This window comes from Chondrus crispus, genomic scaffold (assembly GCF_000350225.1).
Source record: "Chondrus crispus Stackhouse genomic scaffold, scaffold_160, whole genome shotgun sequence".
NCBI classification, from domain to species: Eukaryota; Rhodophyta; class Florideophyceae; order Gigartinales; family Gigartinaceae; genus Chondrus; species Chondrus crispus.
Window position 1 is genome coordinate 17179 of NW_005179045.1, and position 20665 is coordinate 37843.

Genomic DNA, 20665 nt, shown 5'->3' on the forward strand with positions numbered 1-20665 from the left:
GTCGCCTTGGCCCCTAGCAGATGGAATCATTTTGGCGAGCTTTTCAGGAAGCAAGCGCATGGCTTCAAAAGGGTGTTGGTTGCCGTGACGGCGCGCATACTCAGACGCTGCCGCAATGGCCGCGGCCATCGCGCCCACCGAGGTGCCACCAATATTCCTGAACCGGAACTTCCTGGCGAGTTCAAGAATGGCCCACGGATAAACGACGCCACTCGCGATGCCCCCCGTTAATACCAGATCACACCAGCGGTCTCTTGGTGGTTCTTCGCGCAGCATCTCCGGCGTAACTGTTGACGCTTGTTGTTCGGGTGTGTCGCTCATGCCGAGGCCAGATGCTGCTCTTCACTCCAATCGTTCTTGATGATGAGTTCAAGACAGGTCTTTGTTGGATAGAAGCAATAGGCGGTGCCCCGCGTCACCGCGAACGGACGGAATCCATGTAACTCAACAGGCTGCGATTCGTGTTGGGTCTCGCCAGTTGTGCTCTCTCGAATAAATCGAATGCGAAATACCGCCCGCGAGTCATCATGATGCCCAATTAACGGATCTTTAGCGCTGAGACTGCCCGGAGCCCCTAACGATCGTCTATTACCCCATTGCCCCAATAAATGTTCGAACTGGTCTTGTAGGTCACTGCAAAAGAAAAGCCCAAGCAATCCTCGATTAGTCGAGGCATCTGTCTCGTTAGCATTGGGGTCATACCATTTCCCATACGGCGTTCCGCGACGGAATAAAACTCGTGGTCGAGACTGTACCGCGTCTTCATCCCTTGGGTTCATACGTCGAATATGTGAGCCCAAGGGGCAGCCAAAACCAAGCTCATCCCCGTCATACGATGGCGGCTCTTTCTTTTCGTCGTATTTGGACGGGCCACTAAAGAAATCCAACGGGTCAACCACTTCACCATTGGGCCACCGACCGCATAGTTTGGCCTTGATGAATTCACGAGCCTGGTTGAACTTTTCTTTCTCCTTCTGTTCCTTTTCTTCCTGTTCCGGTTCTTTTTCGTCTCCCGGCCCTTTATTTTGTGCTTCGTCGCTTTCCCTGCCTTTATCCTTAGTCTCGTATTTAGGCTTTTGTGCAATCAGCTGCTTTGCCCAGATGTTGATCTGGTTTTCAAAAGCTTGCGCATTCTGCTCAATTTGCCGGAAAACGCCAAAGCTCCCATGCCGAAAGAAATCTTTCACTTTAGGTTTTGCTTTGGTCAGACTCCACGGGTTATCACCAATTTCGCGCGCTTCGCCCAACAACAGCTCACCGGCTTTTTTAACTTCGAACCCAGCAAGTTTCCCTTCTAAGCCACCAATGACTGGTTTGGTGAGATTATCCCGATAGCCAAAATGCACCCATCGAGCTTTACTGGCGCCACTAGAGTCACTCTGGCCTGGTGGGGCGCTAAGATGCTCGCCTTCAATGAGTGGTCCGACAGGCGTCACGCCACTGTATTCTTCGCGTTCTAGCTCTGCTTCTAGTTCTTCCCTAGCGCTATCGTAGTCATCAGGATTCGCATGGATCGTAACTAAAGCATGAGCCTCAGGGAGACTAAAGCCAGGTCCCCAATGCCTAGGCGCGCTCTCGCCCGTGTCGCCCAGGTGCGTGGCAGCGCGAATCGGCGCTCCCTCAGCAAAGGGTTTTGACAGTGTCGCAAACAAATTCAGGTACCGATCGGGGAGACTCAGTGCCTCTAGGCCTTTGAAAGTCAAGCCGAAAGAGAAGATGGGTTTGTCATTAGCTAAAGTCCTGCGTGTAAGGTAGGTTAGCTTGGACGTCACATATTGCTTCAGGAATCGACGTGCGTGAGCCGAGTCGTCGAATCGAAGTATTTGATGACAGACCTTTTCCCGCTTGGCACCCTTAAGTACCAAATGCTGTATGTGACCAGCTCTTAAATTAGGTGTAGGCACTTAACCTCCCCCCTGATTGTTGAGCTCAGTGAGTTCCCTCGTTGGCAGCGCACTGTAAAAGTAGTTGCCCAGCGTGGGATAATTATTGGCTCGAATTACTTCGACAAATCGGGCTGGATTCTCGCGTACGGGCAAAGGTGGAGCCCCTTCAATATGTTCGAAAAGCTGGTCAAACAAATCGTCCACTTCAAGGGCAAAGTGCTGTACGTAGGCATCAAAATCACCGTCATAGACGGTGTGAAGGGCTAACACTCGACCTGAATCCAAGAGTTGAAACCAAGCAAAGTAGACGTGCTTTGAACCTCGCAAGGCTTTCTCAATCCTGGGAATACCCACTGAAATAACCTGTGCGATCGCGCTGGCATGGAAATCAACCGGTGTCTTAACCCTCATCAATACATTCAACGGCTGCTGAGTTAGGCGGACCGAACGTTCATGGGTAAGACGATACTCGGTGCAGGCGAAACTTAAGCGCCGCTGCAACCCCTTGGGATCTCCGCTAACAGGGTCCATAACTTCGGCAATGCTAGGCAAATCAAGAACGGCCTTGACAAGCTGGGTGACAATTTCGCTGCCAATGGAGTCACCCAAACACCGGTGCTGACTCTTTCGTTCTTTCGGCGTTTTTCCTGGGTCACCCATGCCCATGCCGGGTAGATAGTTATTAGGATCAAAGTTCGCAGCACTCAGGCACAACAGAATATCCATACCTTTCGGGTACGGTTGGTCATTTAACTTGAACTCTTCAACGCTTCTTCTTGTCAGGAATGGGACAGGTGGGAGGGTATCAATCAATGTTGAAGGATCGATATGCTGGTTAGGGGCTTCAAAATGCTTTTTCAACATTAGGCATGTGGCAGCCTGTACGTTACCCACCGTGCCAACGATTAGGCCAACAACCATCGACGACAACTCGGTGAGCGTAAACTCAACTTCGTCATTCTCCTTTTTCTCATAATTGGCAATCTGCTTGAGAAGAGGCTTTCCAATCGTCGTCAGATCCCAGTCAGCTAATGGTTCAACGCCCTCTGGCTGTGTCGCCCTGGCTTTTGATCGTTTCAGGTTTCCAGAAACCTGTCGATGATGCCACCGAAGATCGCCGTATTCATTAATAAGCTCTGCGGTTCGCGCATGCAATTGAGCCATTAGCTGTTTAGCGCGCAGGATGACTGAGTCGTCACGCTCGAAGTGGCGTTCTAAGTTGATGTAAGTCAGGCCACGATATCCAGCCAGCGCCGCCTGCTTAATTAGCAGATGGTCTTTTGATGCAAATCCGTACCAAAGACCACAGAAGCGGACCGCCACCTCGGCTGCAAGATCTGCCAAATCGAACTCTGATTGACTTAGGGTTGACGAAGTAGCATGTTCAATTGATCTCTCAACAAGTTCCTTCAGTTGAGGTGTCTTCATGTCGAGCAACTGTTTAATATATGCGCTTTGCCTTCTGTGGAGCTTGCTACCGTCACCTAAATGCGGATCCATTGCCAACACAAAACTGCGATCACCCAGCTCAGCATAGGGAACATTACTGAATTTACCTTCTTCGTTAATCAGGATCTTTCGAACAAGGCCTGGATCGGAGACGATAAGCGCTTTTTGATGTCCCGACGACCTATAGGTTGTCACCGGTGGGGCAGGATCTTCCTCAAAGCAAAAGATGCTTGGGAATTCGTAGACACCTTGTTGCCCTAACATCTGTAAAAGCTCGTTTGTCCACAGTCCATGTTCAAGATGAGAGCGGATAATTTGGTTGTGCCGATGATGACTAACCGTACCGTATGGGATTGGAATGTCAGGTCGTGGTTCTGGATTTATAAGCATTGGGTGTCCGGCGCTAAGCTTGTCGTGATCGGCTAAGTTCTGTTCAAAGAACATTACCGACGATGTTCTGATCCATCAGAATTGCTGGGTGAGATCACCTGTGTCGATTGGGTTTGTTGCAAGTATTTGGCTGCTAAAAGGTCAGCCGTATCGAATCCCTCACTAAATGGCTCAATGGCTTGGTTGATCATCAATCTGGCTTGTTCATGATGGCCGTTTCGACTCAGGCGTTCGCTCGCCACCATCGACGCCCGTAAAGCGAATGCTGGCTTGTTTTGTTCGTTGGAGAGAGAAATCGCTTGCGCAACAAGAGCCTGTCCCTGAACGGGTTCACCTTTTGCATAGGCGATCTGTCCCGATAACCGAAGCAACTCGGCTTTGTGATACATCTCGTTGGAGCTTTCAATAATTTGAAGAGCCTGATCTACACAGGTTTTAGCGGCTTCAATTTGCTCTCTTTCTAAGTGAGTCTCTGCAATCAGGGCTAAATAGAATGGACAGGTAATCACAGCGCCTGTGGACGCCCACAATTGATAGCCTTTTGACATTTCCGCTATCGAGTCATCGCTGCGGTTCGTTAAGGCGCGCAAACGGCCCCGAATGATTGTGGCGTGGGCAAACCAGACGCTAAAGCCCGACTCTTCACTGATCTGGATTGACCTTTCCGCATGTGATAGGCCTTGGTCCAACTCCCCTCGAAACAAGCAAAGGCTTGCCGCAAATCCATGAGCTTGCGCTTCGCTAAACTTGTGCTTGAGCCTGCCGGCCAGCGAGACCACTTCTTCGATGCGACTTTTAGCCTGATCGGCATAACCCATCTCCCACAATGCCCAAGCCGAATAACACAGGCACATGACGCCCGGGTCTTGAACAGCATGAGGCTGGTGCATGTCGGCTCGATACTCGGCCAAACACTTTTCAAAGAGCAGCATCGCTTCTGTCGACTGTCCCGAATGAAAAAGTACATTTGCCAATGCCCATCGTGCTTGCATCAGCATTGCTGGATTAGCGCCTTCGTCAACTAAAGCAACGGCCGTTTCAAGTACGCTTCTAGCCAGTGTTGTAGCGAGTCGTAGTTTGCCTCGCATCACATAAACGCTTTCCAGTCCAAGCTGCGCTTTAAGTTTCGCCGCACTATCTTCCAGCCGGCGGGCAAGCGCTTCGGCACGGGCGTAAACTTGCTCTACCAGCGCCGCCCCGTATCCATCTGAGGCTATCAGGCGCGCCGCTAGTTTCAGTTGAAGGCGCAGTTCGGCGCGTTCGCTATCAATCGTGGGTGAGACTTGATTCTGGCTTTCGATAGCCGAGTTTAAGTGATCAATAGCCTCCATATTGGCGGACGTTGCCGCTGCCAAAGTAGCTGCCTTTTCCCACTCACGCGCTGCGTCGGCATACTGCCCAGAGGCGCGATAATGATAAGCCAATGTGTCTGGCTGATGTCGAACAAGGTCTGAGAAGCTTGTCTCTAAGTAGGAGACCGTTAAGGCGTGAATGGTGTTTCGATCTCTCACCCACATCGAAGAATAGGCAACATCTCGAAGCAGCTCATGCTTAAAAGATAAGCGAGCCGAAGTGGCGGTTTCTGACCGATAGACAATGCCACTGCTCTCAAGCGCCAGAAGCGTCTCATCGAATACTCCAACGGAGACCGGCAAGGCTGCGTCTTTTGAAATGGTTTCTAAGAGCGCAACTGGTACGCCTCGTCCTAGCACGGATGCCACCTGCGCCAACGACTTAGCGTCTTGGCCTGCATGATCGAGCCGAGTCATTAGCAGGGCATCTAACGACTCAGGGACAGTGGTCTGCCAATCTTCCGGCCCTCTCTGAGTGTCAACGGCAATCTTGGCCGACTCTTCAAGAAATAGTGGAATACCGTTGGCGCGCTTAGCGAGCCGATCGATAGCATTGGCTGACAGCTTTTCGCCGCCAATCTCTCTTACCAACCATCGAGAAGCGGCGTGCGATAGCTTTTCAATCTCCAACACATTTGTATCAGGCAACTCCATGGCCTGAGTGCCTTCTCTAGCCGATGTCAGAAAGAAGATCGGCAAGCCTTGGTCATCTCGAACTCTATTGAACAAGCTCGTTAAGGCCTCGAGCGTTGAATGGTCGACCCACTGCATATCTTCAACCACAACTGCCAGCGGCCGGGTCCGTGCGCATCTCATCACGACCTGGTAAACGGTCTCGAAAATATCGGCCCGAAGCTTCTCACCGCTTTCTTTGCTGGCGTTTGGGGTTGTGCCAGGAGCCGACGAGGCAGGAGTCATCCCCAATAGCACCACCAATTGCAACACCGCATCGTTCGCCGTCACGGGTAGGGCAGTCCCTTTTTCAAGGGTCAAACGCATGTGCTCAGTACTATCGCCCGATTGGAGTTGGTAGCCACGCTCGAGCGCGTCAATCAGGCTTCTGAAGGGACTGCGCTGAAAATCAGGCAGTCCCCGGATCTGGAATATCAAGGCAGACTCACCGTCCACCGTCTGCAAAAACTCTCGAATAAGCCGCGTCTTACCAATGCCAGCCTCTCCGCGGAGCGTTAAAGCAATCACCTCGCCCGCACAAGACCGATGCCAATAGCTTTTGATATCGGCAAGTTCTGCCTCCCTCGCCACGAACGGGGCCAGCGCCGCAGCGGCAGGCAGCGGTTGCTGACTCTCCCTGCTCCCCAGAAGCGTAGCGCCGGAGAGCTGTCCTAAATCGGTGTCAACTACTTGGTAATCCGTTTGGCTGCCAAAGACAAATTCTTGCTGCGATAGCGAGCGACTGGTGGCATCGACAATGACATCGCCCGGGTCGCCCAAAGCTTGGAGCCTGGCGGCGAGATGTACCGTCTGCCCATACGGCACATCCTGATGCACGGACACGCGGCCCGTTGCGATACCAATCCGCAATTTCGGGCTTCCAGGCAATGCAGCGATTGCTCGCTGCATTGCCAGCGCCGTCGTCATCGCCCGTTGGGCTGCGTCCTCGAGCGCCCGCGGGAGCCCAAAAACGATCATCGAGCTATCATCGCCCAGTCGTCCGTATTGAACCCCACCGCGTTCTTCAGCACAGTCAACGCAGATCTGGTGCAGCTCGCTCAGCATCTCGCTATAACCCTCGCTTCCTAACGCCTGGATCAGCGACGTGGACCCCGCTAGATCTAGCGATAGCGCGGTGACTTGACGATTCTCACCGTGTGCGAGCTTTGCCCGTCCGTTCGTCGAAGCAATGAATAAACGATATGGCACGTTATAGGCGCGCCAAGGCGTGCCTGGGCATGCCTCAGTCTGCGTTGCCTGTCGGATCGCTTCTGGGATCGGCTGGCCACGCGCACAAGCGGCCAACAGTGGCAAGCCTGCTTGGAGCATGGTTTGCTCGGTTCGTGAGACATCAAGGGCAAGGACTGCATGTCCATGGCCAGTCAACAATGCAACAGCTTCGATATCCTCACCTGTAGTGGGCCAAATCCAAACGATCGGCTTAGGCAAAGCTGTTCGGCGAAAATGCTCCTGAGCAATCTTGCTATCGTTGGCAATGATCAGGCATGGGTCGTTCGGCTCGCAAAGACCGCTCAGGCCGCACGACATCAGTGCATCATCCCAGGCCTGCCGTTCCTGCAGGCTCTCGCCATCCGAGATGACATCGATCAACAGGCGATCGTCTGGCGCAGGCGACCAACTCTGGACTTCCTCAGCGTCGGGTAACTCCAGGTCGGACAGCGTTCGCACAATAGAAAAACGAGATTGCCATGGACCCGTCAAATCAACGATCACCTCAAACGGAATCTTTACTAATGCGCGCGATATTTGCAGGCTTAGTCGTCCGGCTGGGTATTCGGCTAAACACTGAAGCAAATCTGGCGGAAGAATCGCCTGGGCAATTTGATAACCGCGTGCTTGATCTTCGTGTGCTTGGAGAGCCGTGCTGGCAGGCGCCGAAAGATGCATGAGCGCTTCAAGACGCTCAGGGGCCCAGCCGTGTCTCAGTAGCCCCTCGTTGTCGTTCAGGATCACCAGTATCCGGCTAGCCTCCTCGCTGAAGGCAAGCGATAGCTCTTGACGCCCCCTGATTTTCACGCCCCTTAGTCCCCTACAAACTTCACATCTGGATCTTTGTCAGATGCAAAGGCTGGTCTTACCTTGTCCCGAACATTCTTTCCTACCTTGGCTCATTTTGTCTACCAACCAGTGCAAGAAGACTCATTTGATGCTCGATCGCCATGCCCGCCGTCAGAGTACACGCCCGGGATCGATTCGTGAGAGATTCGTATACCAAATTTGGGGGTTGTGGCCTTGGGTTTACCCGCTGCCGCAATTCTGGCGATGTGCCCAAGATCGGCCAAACTGCTATCTGCGCTAGTATGAATTGAGAAAAAGAGAAACGGATACCTCATTTGGCTTACGCCGTGCGTTCCCCATTTCAGGGGACGCTCAAACCGCTAGGCCATTTGACAGACCGAAAGGAGAAAGCGTGCTTGAGGGAATTTCTGGTCATGCAGAGCCGAGTTCGGCCGGATCTAACAGCGGACCGGAGACCGTTCGCAGGTGGCAACTCTCTGACAGCGTCGCAAAATTAGCCGCGGCAGGGGTCGAGCGTCGATATAAGACCGGTACAATTTTAATTAGCCAAGGCGACTTTGGCGATAACCTCTTTATTGTCAAGAAGGGCTCGGTCCGGGCATTTTCTGAAGGGTCATCTGGCCGCATTTTGACGCTAAGCACCTATTTTTCAGGTGAGTATGTGGGCGAGATGGCATTAGATGGGGGCCCCCGATCAGCCTCCATAATCACTGTTGAACCTACCGTCTGCGCCGTCGTTTCCAGAGAAGTGCTTAAGACCCATATTCAACGGGATCCCGACTTTGCACTCGATATGATCATGCGCCTCATTCAACGGGCGCGCGTTGCCACTGAGAGCGCCCGCGGATTAGCACTACTAGACGTCTATGGCAGAGTACGCCAGCTTCTAGAAAATGAGGCGACCCCTCAAAGCGATGGGAGCCGCCTCATTGAAAATAAACTAACGCACCAGGATATCGCAGATCAAGTTGGTGCGTCCCGAGAGATGATTACCAAAGTCCTCAAAGAGCTCGCCGTTGGCGGCTACATTTCGGTCGAAAGGCGACGAATACGAATCGTTAAGCTCTTGCCGACCGGCTGGTAGTCGCCGAGCCTAACGAATCATTTTCAGTGGCGGTAACCTGGAAATGGCAAGCAACAGATTGCGCATACTCTTGCTACCCGTCTTGGCTAGGACACTCTTTATCTGAGTCCTGACGGTGGACAGCGAGACTTCGTTTATCGTCGCGATGGCGCTGGGCGCTAATCCCTTAAGCAGTTGCGCCACAATGCGTTGCTCGGCAGGCGTGAGGCGGTAACTGCCCGCGAAGCGGCGAAGTGCCAATGGCTTGCATGGCAGCTCTTTGCCCAAAATAACGGCAAGTAACCGGTAGTGATCGTCCTGCTCCCCGTTCCTTCGAATACGCGATTGCGATAGCGGAATAATCGATATCGCTTGACCACCTGTCTCCCCGTCAACAAAGACGAGACCCTCTTCGCCATTAGAAGCAGATTTGATTCGATCGTTCCAACGGGGCCAAGCGTCACTTGACGTTGGCATAACCTTTCCTTGCGCAGTTATCAACAACTGCCCGGATGCCATGACCTCTTTGCCCTGCTCATTACCCCAAACTAGCTTACCGGTCGAATCAACCAGCACCATCGGGTAGTCGATATAGTCGAACAGCTGCGATAAGACATCAATCTCTAGCCGGTACTGGGCGTCATCGTTATCGACCGGCTTGGATTCAACCCAAGTGTTTGCCGCAATCAAATTGTCCATCTTGTTCCTCAACGTTTTTATTGATAGTTATTGGAGAGACAAGTGTCACGAATATGCAGATTCTTGGGTTGTTAATAGTGCAGGGCAGTTTTGTGAACTATTCACATTTCTCTGCAGCTTTGATACCACCAATATTAAGCTGCAGAGTGACTGACAGTTTCTCATGCGAAGTAATTGGCTGACTAACGCCGGATTGTCAACTTAAGCTCGCATGACGAATTCACTCTCACTCAAGGCGCCAATTGTCGCCATGAAACTGCCCGAAACGGCTACAAAAGCTCACATTTCGAACCTGATTTGATCGCAAATTTCGATTTTCTGTTTTGCAGCTCTACGCGGTTCAGTTAAGTTGACTACAGGGACTTTCCTTGGCGTCAAGCTTGACGTTGATGATGGTTTCGATTCCTAAGTTTCAGCAACATCGGCCTTCAACTGGGCGCTCCTTGCGACTTCGAATTTGCTTGTCAACGAGAGACAGACTGCACATCTACAGACGGCCTTGTTGCACACTTGGTGCGGACCCAGATACGAACCGCTCAGCGGGACTCCATTCAATGCTCGTGGCACCGACTCGTCGGCCCACAGTCAACTTATCGAGTTTGCCCGCTGCCGGTCTGACCTGTCGACAGTATCTTTGAAACGTCGCCTTGCAATGAATTTAGGTTGGAATGTCTTACTATTCAGGCCGCGGATAACGACTGTGTTGGCCTTATGCTCACATGTCGAGCGTCATACGCGATGCCTTTGGATAGCACGGCCCATAGAATGCGAGCATTCTTGTTGGCTAGCGCCACGGCAGCTATTTGCCACCCTGAGCGTTCTCGCAAACGACACACCCATCGCGATATCGGATCGTTGCGCTTGTGGGCTGTCATGACGGCGGCTTTAGCGCCTTGAATCAAGAGTGTCCGCAAGTAAGTATCGCCGTGCTTAGTGATTCCGCCCAATTTATTCTTCCCTCCGCTCGAGTGTTGGCGTGGTATCAAACCCATCCAGGCACCGAATTGCGCGCCGTTCTTGAACTGCTTCAGGTCACTGACCGTCGCCACGACTGCTGACGCCGTCAACGGACCCACACCAATCACCTTCACGGCCTGTTGCGCCTGTTCATCTTGCTTGAGATGAGCGGCAATTCGATCATCGCACCACTGAATCTGTTCTTCGAGCTGACGCCAATGAAGATACGCTTGTTGTATGGTTAATCGAGCCAGGCCGGCAAGATCGTTACTCGCATCCTCGATCACATCGGCAATCACTTCGCGCAGTCTTCTTGGACTGTTCGGGAACACCAAACCAAACTCGGCTAGTAAACCCCGGATACGGTTAATGCAAGCGGTTCGATCACCCTTGAATCCTTCACGCAATCGGTGCACACACAAGATGCCTTGTTGATCGGGTGTTTTAACGGTGACGAAACGCATCTGGGGGCGTGAGGCCGCCTCGCAAATTGCTGCGGCATCGTTGGCGTCATTCTTGCCGCCCGCACCCTGCATTCGATAGGGCGCAACCAACTGCGCCGCGATGATTCGCGGCTCCAGTCCCAACGCGCTCAGTTTGCGAGCCCAATGGTGCACGCCAGCACTCGCCTCCATCGCGACTACGCATCCCGCTGGCAGCTGTGCGCACCAGACCATAAATCGGGAACGGGGCAACGCGCGATTGGTGATCACCTTGCCACTGCTATCCACTGCATGAACCTGAATCACCCGCTTGGCCAGATCGACGCCGACACGTACTATCGTATTCATGGGAGTTCCTCATTCAAAGATTGGGGATTGATCTTCAACAAATCAATCATGGCACTGACGTGCCATTAACCTAAAATGGAAAGTCCCTTCGTATTCAATGCCCTTGACGCGTCAAGCGATGACACACGGACGCCTAGCGATAGACGTTCCCGTCTGACTATTTCGTCCGCTGCACAGTCATCCCGCGTTGGGGGGATGACTTAGTAGCAACGTGTCTTTACCTTCCGTACCTAACGCCCAAGTCGAGGCACTTGACCGACTGAGCGTCGATACCCAATGCCGGGTAAAGCGAAATCGTTTTGCGGGGAGTAACAGATCAGCATGTTGAGTGAGATTAGAGCAACCAACCTGGAGGCCGTCGTTGACCGGCTACGCGCCCTAAACCTTGAGTTCAGCGCGCTTGCCCAAGCCAATCATCAATCAGGCCACTCGCGTTACTTCTCGATGATCAAGGTCTTAGCCGACCTGAGCCTGTGTATTGAAATGGCAGAGTCGTGCGGCCTCGACAAACTTGAAATCAAAGCCGCGCTAGCCGAGATGCGTCGTGCCTTTGGTCTATCGCCCTACATCAACCGGATACAAAATTGGCCCAGGGGGTATCAGGGGGATTTTGAAACGATCGAGAAGATGTCCCTGGGCGTTCCAACGAACAGGCTGGAATCCTTCGCAGACTGCGTAGAGTACTACGCGCAGACTCTCCCCATTACGCAACAACATCGCAACAAATTGATCAAGCAAGAGTCTCTACTTCGAGGCTGTATCCATCAAAACGGCGTCGCACTCTTAGTCGGCTGCGGAGGTGGCCTGGATGCAAAGCAGGCTTTGCGGTCGATTTCGCCTACGGACTTCAAGGGCGAGTTGCGCTTTGTGGATATGGACCAAGGCGCGATCGACTTGGTCAAATCGAGAACCCTGGGATTTAGCTGTTCCTATTCGACGCGCAATGTCATCAAAGAGTCGAATCGCTTTGGCGCAGAGACATTTGACTTAATCCTGTGTGGCGGCATCTTTGACTACTTCGACGAGCGCGCGGCAGCGCTATTGCTTGGACGTTTATGGCGTTCCTTGAAGCCCTCCGGTACGCTCTTTCTGACCAATATTGCAGCAAACAATCCGTACCGAATCCATATGGAATACTTCTGCGACTGGACTCTCGTTGAAAGAAGCGCACAGGATGTGGTCGCGCTCATGAACAAGATTGATCCCGCGATCGACATTGGTATTGAGCGGGACACGACTGGTTTGACCTTAATGGTTACTGCAAAAAATTCGTCTGACATCAAACCCAAGTAGGCGTCACTTCGAAGCGTGCCGGTCGGTCGCAAAGCACCCAACTTTGTAATTCAATGCATCGGTCACATGTTTGTGGTCGCGGCAGTCGGACGGCGTGTCTCGTATCTATCAGAAACATTGGGGATGACGATCCAGTTTTGCCGGCCTAGCATGATTCCGTACTAGACAACGGGCAGAGGAAGGGGTTGATGATCGCTAGCAAGTTTTTCAGTTTTTGGTGTGTCCAACCGAGCGTGTATCGGCTCGTCCAAACAGTTGTCATGGGTCTCCTCGTGACGATGCTAGCGGCCTGTGGTGCCGGTGGAGAATCGGTCGTTTCTGCGAATTGCAAACGGGGGCTGATTTCAGGCTTTGGTCTTGATTTTGGTGATGCAACCATTGGTCAAGTCAGGGAACAGGAAGGCGAGGGCGGCGATGATGGCGATGGTGGGGTCGGCAATGGTGAGGGAGTTGGTATCGGTGGCTCAGATGGTCAGTACACCAATGTTGATGTCACGGTAGAGCTAGCGAATGGCCGTGTATTTGGTCCGTGGCCCATCGATAGCACCAAGGGGATGGTGACGTACGTGCACTGTGGTGGTGTCCTGCCCGCCAAAATCACGTTTGAAGGCACAGCCGACGATGCCGTCTACTACGATGAAGGATTACAGAAGGACGCGTCGTTCAAGGGAAAAACCCGTACCGGCCTGTTGACAGACTATGAAAAGAACATCGGCATTACGCCGTTGACAGAAGCGTTGTACGAGCGAGCCATGGAAATTGGCCGCCAACGTGGCGTCTCGGTCGGGTGGAAAGATCCCGCCATCATCGCCCAGGCCCATACAGAGCTGTTAGGGCTTGTGAATGATCAGTTGCCAAGCCTATATCGTCTGACTGATTTAAGACGATTGCCCATCTTGCTCAACGCTTTAAACGATCAGACCGGTTCCGAGTCATTGCCAGCCACTCAGAATGGTGTCTATGCTGCCAATATCGCAGGGTTTGCCCTATCAGGAGCCGCGAACCTACCAGACAATGCCCAGCCAGCGCTAAGCCTCGCCGATGTCTTGGTGCGCGATATCGCTGATGGGCAGATTGATTTGACTGACGTCAGCGGCAATGTCTTAGGGGACGTGGGTCAGGTGCCTTATACGTTTGAGACGCTTTGGTCCTCTGTGACCGTCGGCGCGGGCACGACTGCAGTGCGGAACGGGCGTGATGAGTTGGCTGTTGAAGCGGTGCCAATTGGGTATGTTAGAAGCCGTGCCGCAGCGGGAAGCACGAGTCCGACTACCGAGACGCTTTACGTCTTGGGCTCTAACGGTGTGCTGATTGCCAACCTAAATCCCTCTCAAAACGGCGGGCAAGCGACCGAACCCGCCCCGAATCGCGCGTTCGCGCAGCTGTATCGTTTTGGCCTAGAGCCGGTCGTGGCGCTCCGTCGTGATGGTAAAGGTCTGCTTGTTTTTCCGACGTCATGGGATGGGTCCACTTCGTTCGAGGTGTCACCCCCCTCGCCGGCGGTCACCATGGTCCAAATGCTTGACGCAGGTTATCCTGTGATCCGGATGTCGGACGGTTCGTTGTTTCGACTTCAGGGCACAACGCTCGTCCCCGAACCGACGCCCAGGGGCGCTTTGAGTTACAGCTGTCGTGATGAATACCCTGGCGCACTGGCTCAGTCGAATGATAGTGAACTCGGCACGGTCAATGGCCGACTTTGTTATGGATTGACCGCTGCTAACGAACTTCGGGCCTGGCGACCATCAAGCGCCCCGACGGGTAGACGCGTTGCGCTAGATCGGATCAAGCAAGTCTCGAGCAACGAGCAAGTCACCGTCGCCCTGAGCTCAGATGGTTCGATCACCCAGCTAGACAATGATCATTCAGTGCAGTTTCGAGATGCGAGCGGTCAGTTGGTGGAATCCCTGTCTGGCGGTGAAACGCGAGAACTCATTTCTCCCGCCACGGATCCGTTGCTGATTCAATCGCCGCGAATTTGTTGGGTTCGTGCGCCCTTTGTGATCGGGTGTGATCGCACGGCGTACCAACTTGAATACCGCGAGTACTTAGACTCACAGGGACGCTTTCAAGGCGCGGGCCCCATTACGGGGCTGAAGCAGCTGCCCATCCCCGCGCCTGTTTGGCGCCCTCTGGTCAATCGACAGATCACGGTGGGTGAGATCCAGTTAGGTACAGACTCTGTGTTCGTTGGCACTGATGGGTTGGTGTACGACCTCGACGGTAAATCCTTAGACCTGCCGTTGGACGGCGCACCGCAGCAGCGTGAAGATCAGCCGCCACTCGCGCCCACTGTCGGGGCGGTTGCTGTGGATGATGTGCTGGATCGAGCAGAAGCCCAACAGCCGGTCGTGGTCACCGGTACTGCGCAGGCGGGCAGTACTGTGCAAGTGTTGCTAGCTGGGCGAACACAAGAAGCTGTTGTCGAGGGCACCGGGCGTTGGCAAGTGAGTTTTGGGCCGGATGAGCTACCGAAATCAGACGGGCCGATCACAGTCGAAGTTGTGGCGACTAATCCCAATGGGACGAGCGAACCAAGTAGGCGGATCATTAACGTTTTTCTGAGCCTACCGGCGACTCCCACCATCGAGCCCGTGGAGAACGACGACAGTGTGAGCGCTGTCGAGGCACGTGATGGCGTTACGATTACCGGTTCCGGCACTGCGGGGGCGACGATTCAGATTGTTTGGGAAGGACGATCCAAGACGAGCACAGTTAGTGCTGGGGGGACCTGGTCAGCCACTTTTGCCACGGATGAAGTCCCTGCACCTGCCGACACGCAAGTCTCGGTCTCATCATCGAACCTCAATGGCACCAGCGAAACGGTGACTCGATCTGTTCAGGTCTTACCACCGCTCCCCGGACCGCCGCAAATTAATACGGTGGCAGGCAATAATCGCGTATCGTCAGATGAGGCCAAAGGCGGTGTCACGATCGAAGGCACCGCGACGCCAGGCAGTCTCGTGGCTATTGACTGGGCTGGGCGCGCCAAGTCGGCCTCGACTGAGTCTTCCGGTGCCTGGGCCGTGATTTATACAGCGTCCGAGATCCCGCAGGCTGGTACGACTCGCGTCATTGCCAAGGCGAGCAATCGCGCCGGCGAAAGCGAGCAGACCACGCTGGTTGTTGAAGTCGAGCCCGACCGTCCAGAACCGCCTCCCGCCCCCACGATTGATCCGGTAACAGGCGACAACGTGATTAGCAACGAGGAGCGAGCGCAAGGTGTCACCGTGACCGGTGCTGCTGCTTCTGGTGCGCGTGTCCAGGTGACCTGGGGGACGACCACATTAGAAGCGGCTGTTAATGAGGCCTCTCGATGGGCGACAACGTTCAGTCGGGAACAATTGCCGGGGGAGGGGACTTGGACGATTCGCGCAAAGGCTTCGAATGGGAGGGGCACGAGTGATGAAGTCGTGCAATCGGTTGTAGTTGACCCCGAGCCTCCGGTCATTCCACTGCCAAACACGCCAACGCTAACCTCGGTGAGCGGTGATGATCAAGTCACAATGCTCGAGAGACGTTCTGCTGTGTTGGTAGTTGGCACCGCCGATCCAGACAACACGGTTGCTGTGAGTTGGGGCGTGACAACGCTAACCACAAAGTCAGACACGAAGGGGCAGTGGCGAGTCGAATTCTCTCCTGAGTCGTTACCAGCGCCCGGGTCGACGACTGTTAGCATCGTCGCTTCAAACGGCGCCGGCACCAGTCCAGCGGCAACGCGAGAGATTAATATCCTTGCAGCTCCCGCTGCGCCCGTCATCACAGATTACCCGCCCAACCTGCAGCTTCCGATCGAGCAATCGGTTGTCTTTGAGGGACAAAGCGATGCTAGTTCTGTCGTTGCTACGTGGGGAGATGTCTCGCTGGTTAGTGACGTTCTGAAAGGTCGATGGACAGTGAGCTTTATCGTGACTGAGGTGCCTGCTGCGGGCGAGACAGTCTTTTCCGTCTATGGATTAGTTGGGGAAACTCGCGGTCCGGAGGCCGCTGTGACGATCGACGTCAGGCCGTCTCTCCTTGGCTCGATCGAAACGCGAATCGTCGCGCTTGAAAACGAGAACCAAGAACGTTTTTCATCTGGGGGCTTTCTCGGGGAATACGCTGGACCAGTCACGCTCATTGGGTCAGTGAGTGCGACTTTCGACCCATGTTGCTTTGAAGTACTGGTATTTGCCAATGGGCAGGTACTGGAGGGGGGCGCAATGATTGAGCCCAACGATGATGGCACTTGGATATGGAGAAAAGAGACTAGTGTTTATGGTGACTTTTTTATGCCAACCACTGATGAGTACTACAGCATAGTCCGCGATGTTGGCGGCGCACTGGGGAAGCGGAGTGAAACGTTCACGATAAGCGCGTCTGGGCCGCCAGGCTGCGTCGACCCGATCGAAAATCCGCAGTTCTGCTAGGCTTTAAGTTGAAGATAGGCGACCAATGTCATCTTGTCGGTCTCGCCTGCGCGGGAGGTACTCTCGATGGGCAGTGGACTAGCAGCCTAGCTAGTTCAGTTAGGTTGGTTGATGTCTATGACGTACGGAGACTGGATTGCATTGCGCGACCGGTTTGGGCGAGTAGGCAGGTAACAAGGCTTCAACTCTGACCATCGGTTTGCCCGCTTTAGCAACGGCAAATGACTTAACGTTGACCGCTGCGTCAATGCGCCGAGAGAGGAGCGTCTTTGCTTCGTGAATATTGACGGTCTCGCTGATTCTGTCCGTACTGACCAAGCAAACTAAGTCTTGTGGGGCGGACCAAGTGTTCATAAATAACCGGGCAGTGTTTGGATTTGACATAAGATACGTTATCCGAAGTAAGTGATTGATATTAAGAAAGAAAAAGTGTCACGCGCGGGCATTGAATACGTTGTCCAGACCATGGCATTGTTGAGCGATGAAGAAAGCCAGTCAATACGTCAATCATCGGTTTCCGCCTGAAGTCATCAGTACAGCTGTTTGGTTGTATCACCGGTTTTCTCTGAGTTTTCGAGACGTCGAAGATCTGATGGCTCACCGAGGAGTGACCGTTTCCTACGAGACAGTTCGTCGGTGGTGTCTGAAATTCGGGCCTGGCTATCAACGCGCGCTGAAGCGGCGCGAAGCCAAGGGTTCTGATCGCTGGTGTGTCGATGAAGTTTTTCTGAAGATCAACGGTGACTACCTATATCTTTGGCAAGCCGTCGACCAGGACGGAGATGTTCTTGATGTCTTAGTCCAGCCTCGACGTAACCGTGTAGCAGCTGAGCGCTTCTTCCGTAAGATTTTGCAGAGACAGGGCAGGGCGCCTCGAATCGTAGTGACGGACGGGCTTAGCAGTTATCCAGCCGCGATCCGGGCAGTGCGACCCAAAGCAGAACACGACACGCGGTGTTATGCCAATAATCGTGCGGAGAATTCGCATCAGGCAACTCGAAGAAAGGAGCGTCAAATGCAGCGGTTCAAATCAGCCGATCAGGCGCAACGATTTCTCTCTTTACATGCGAGCGTGAACAATCTGTTCCGTTACGGACGACATTTATTGAGAGCGGAAAATCATCGGACGTTACGTCAAAGAGCGTTTTCCATTTGGTCAGAGATTGCTGGTATGTAGTGGATGTGGAACCTCTAGTTTTATAGAGCCAGCTGGAACAAGGTGACAAAGCCCCCCGAAGTAGTGGACGCCAGCTCAAGCCGACCGCGCAAGTGAGTCTATTGATCGGTTGCGTCAGCTTTTTCGAGAAGTTCTAGTGCTCGACTGGGGTCACCCGCCGCGGCGCGAGTTTCAAAGCGCACCCGAGCATCATAGTTAGCGAGCGCAACAGTCGCTAGCTCATCCATTAACTTGTTGACGCTGATTTGGTTCGAGCGTGCGAGCGCCTTTAAGCGCTCATGCTTGTCATCAGGTAATCGAATCGTCAACGTGGACATGGAAACTCCTCCAGGCACTGTTCAGGGGTTAAAACTTTCAAGTTCGGAAATTTCAGTTCGCCGCGAGCCACGTCGCGAAGATTGCGCGTGACGATTGCATCGGCCTGAGCGGCGATCGCCAATTCAATCAAGTGATTGTCAGCCTCATCGGGTAAATTCGGGCGCCACCCAAAGAACACTTCGATCCATTGGCACTGGTGCAAAAACCCGTTGAAGACTTCCTCGCGTTCGTTGGCGGGCAAGACCGCGTCAGCAAAAAGCGCCTCACGGCCCAAGACCTCTTCGTACTCGGCAAAAAGCGCTGGGCCGAGGACCGGCAGATATTGCCCCGTCAGACAGGCTCTGACGACCGTCCGGGCGCTACCACCACCGCGCAGCAGGGCGGCCACTAGGATGTTGGTATCGAGCACGATCGTTGGCATGCACAATGATAGCGTATATGCTATCAAATGAAAAGAGTTACCGGACTAGTAAGATCCTAAGTGCCCTCCGTATCTTATTTGACATAACTAATATTATGCGCAGTAAGTGATTGATATTAATCAAGAAAACTTGTCACGCGCGCAGTCGTAGCTCCATTGATCATACGGTATGCGACGGGAATGGCTTGGCCCGTTCCGGTAGTCAGTCTAGCCGGCAGGCAGGCAAGGACACACCCGTGAATTCGCCTAAGCAGGTCTTGGTTTGTTCGTTGCGCAGACTTCTCTTATTGCATAGCAGACGGTAAAGCCACTTGGCTCGGCGCCTTCGCATCTCAATCACGCAACGCGATTTGCTAGTGCAGTACCTCGACGTTACCGTGATGCCCCGGAATGCTGCCAAGTGCTTTGTCGCATGTCAGCAAGGTAGCGCCAAGTGTTTCGCTCAGGACAAGATAAGCGGCATCGTAAGCGGTTGCGTTGCTTCGCAGAGCCCAGATGCCGGTCAAAAGCAACTGGTGCGGGTACCGAGTCAACGGTAAGTCGGCAAGATCCTCAAAGGCAAGTTCAGCACGCTGGGCGTCGATGTCGTTTCGACGAACCGAGCGACGTAATACCTGGGCAATCTCAACGTCGATTAAATGGGGCGCGTGAAGAGATTGATCCGGTTCGAATACCCGTGCAGCGACCCGGTCAGCTAGCCGTGAATTGAGCAAGAGTTCGAGCGCGGCCGATGCGTCCAACACGATCATCGCGCGTTGCGTTCCGAGCGGACGGTATCAGCCAGTGATTCGTGCCCCTGGAAAGCGGCCCGCGAAGCCAGACGATCTCGAAGCTCTGCCGGGCTGGGGCGATCCGCTAATGCCTGGACCTCACGCAATAGAAACTCAGACAACGACAGGCCTTCGAGCGCCGCCTTCGCTTTCAATTTGCGGTGCACGTCGTCAGGCACGTGCCGAATTTGAATCATGGATCCCATGTGCCAATGATGTTTGCATGTGCAGAACATGTCAAGTGTTTGACAACAATCTGTTCTAATTCGACATGATGCTTACAAGGCATACTAACCTATTGAATTTCATGGGAAATAAGGCCAATTTTAGGGCTCACCGATTAACTTTGATCTCCCCATCGATCGCTAGGTCGATCCAGGCACACGAGTTTCGTATACGCTAATTTCGTGTACATAGCTGGGCAGCTGAATGAAGAAAATCACCTTAAGCGCTGACGAAACGCTGATTGAAGCAGCCCACGCGCGCGCACGGGAAGAGCAAACAACGCTGAATGAACAATTTCGACGATGGTTGACCGTTTATGTGCACCAACGCGACCGCGCATTGCAATACGACGCCGCGATCAGCGAACTGCGCGGAAAACTGCGCGTCGGCGAATCTCCGTCGCGCGAGGGTATGAGCGAGCGCTGAGCGCTTTGAAGATACCAACCTCTTTGTTTATCAGTTGGACCGTCGCAATCCAACGAAGCCTGATAGGGCTGATGCACTGATTCCCGATGCGGTTGTCAACGGGACAGGCTGCACTGTCTATCAGATCGCTCAGGATTGCTTGAACGTGATTGTCGTCAGGCTCAGGTCCCCTTGACGCCAGCGCAATCAACTTCTTATCTCGACAAGGTGTTATCGCCGCTTTTGCAAGTACACACCAGTATTATTTTCGTTGACGATGGTGACAAACGTCGAGAGGTTTCGCCGTCGTGTTTAGCGCGTGACCAGTCATCCATAGATGGGTCAGTA

General features: G+C 53.5%; 6 protein-coding genes across 6 annotated transcripts; 2 read left to right on the forward strand and 4 right to left on the reverse strand.

Moving 5' to 3' along the window:
• Positions 1 to 3778: 3778 nt before the first annotated feature.
• CHC_T00008790001 (putative adenylate cyclase) lies at positions 3779 to 7657 on the reverse strand. The gene has a single exon (XM_005714226.1). It carries the CDS (start codon positions 7655 to 7657, stop codon positions 3779 to 3781), a length of 3879 nt encoding a protein of 1292 aa, XP_005714283.1.
• Positions 7658 to 8459: 802 nt separating this feature from the next.
• On the forward strand, positions 8460 to 8873 carry CHC_T00002900001 (hypothetical protein). The gene has a single exon (XM_005714227.1). The coding sequence runs from the start codon at positions 8460 to 8462 to the stop codon at positions 8871 to 8873; it is 414 nt and encodes a 137-aa protein (XP_005714284.1).
• Positions 8874 to 18276: 9403 nt separating this feature from the next.
• On the reverse strand, positions 18277 to 18405 carry CHC_T00002901001 (hypothetical protein). Its single transcript, XM_005714228.1, has one exon. It carries the CDS (start codon positions 18403 to 18405, stop codon positions 18277 to 18279), a length of 129 nt encoding a protein of 42 aa, XP_005714285.1.
• A 77-nt stretch (positions 18406 to 18482) lies between these two features.
• CHC_T00002902001 (hypothetical protein) lies at positions 18483 to 18917 on the reverse strand. The gene has a single exon (XM_005714229.1). It carries the CDS (start codon positions 18915 to 18917, stop codon positions 18483 to 18485), a length of 435 nt encoding a protein of 144 aa, XP_005714286.1.
• Positions 18918 to 19662: 745 nt separating this feature from the next.
• On the reverse strand, positions 19663 to 19893 carry CHC_T00002903001 (hypothetical protein). The gene has a single exon (XM_005714230.1). It carries the CDS (start codon positions 19891 to 19893, stop codon positions 19663 to 19665), a length of 231 nt encoding a protein of 76 aa, XP_005714287.1.
• Positions 19894 to 20116: 223 nt separating this feature from the next.
• On the forward strand, positions 20117 to 20338 carry CHC_T00002904001 (hypothetical protein). The gene has a single exon (XM_005714231.1). The coding sequence runs from the start codon at positions 20117 to 20119 to the stop codon at positions 20336 to 20338; it is 222 nt and encodes a 73-aa protein (XP_005714288.1).
• The last annotated feature ends 327 nt before the right edge of the window (positions 20339 to 20665 follow it).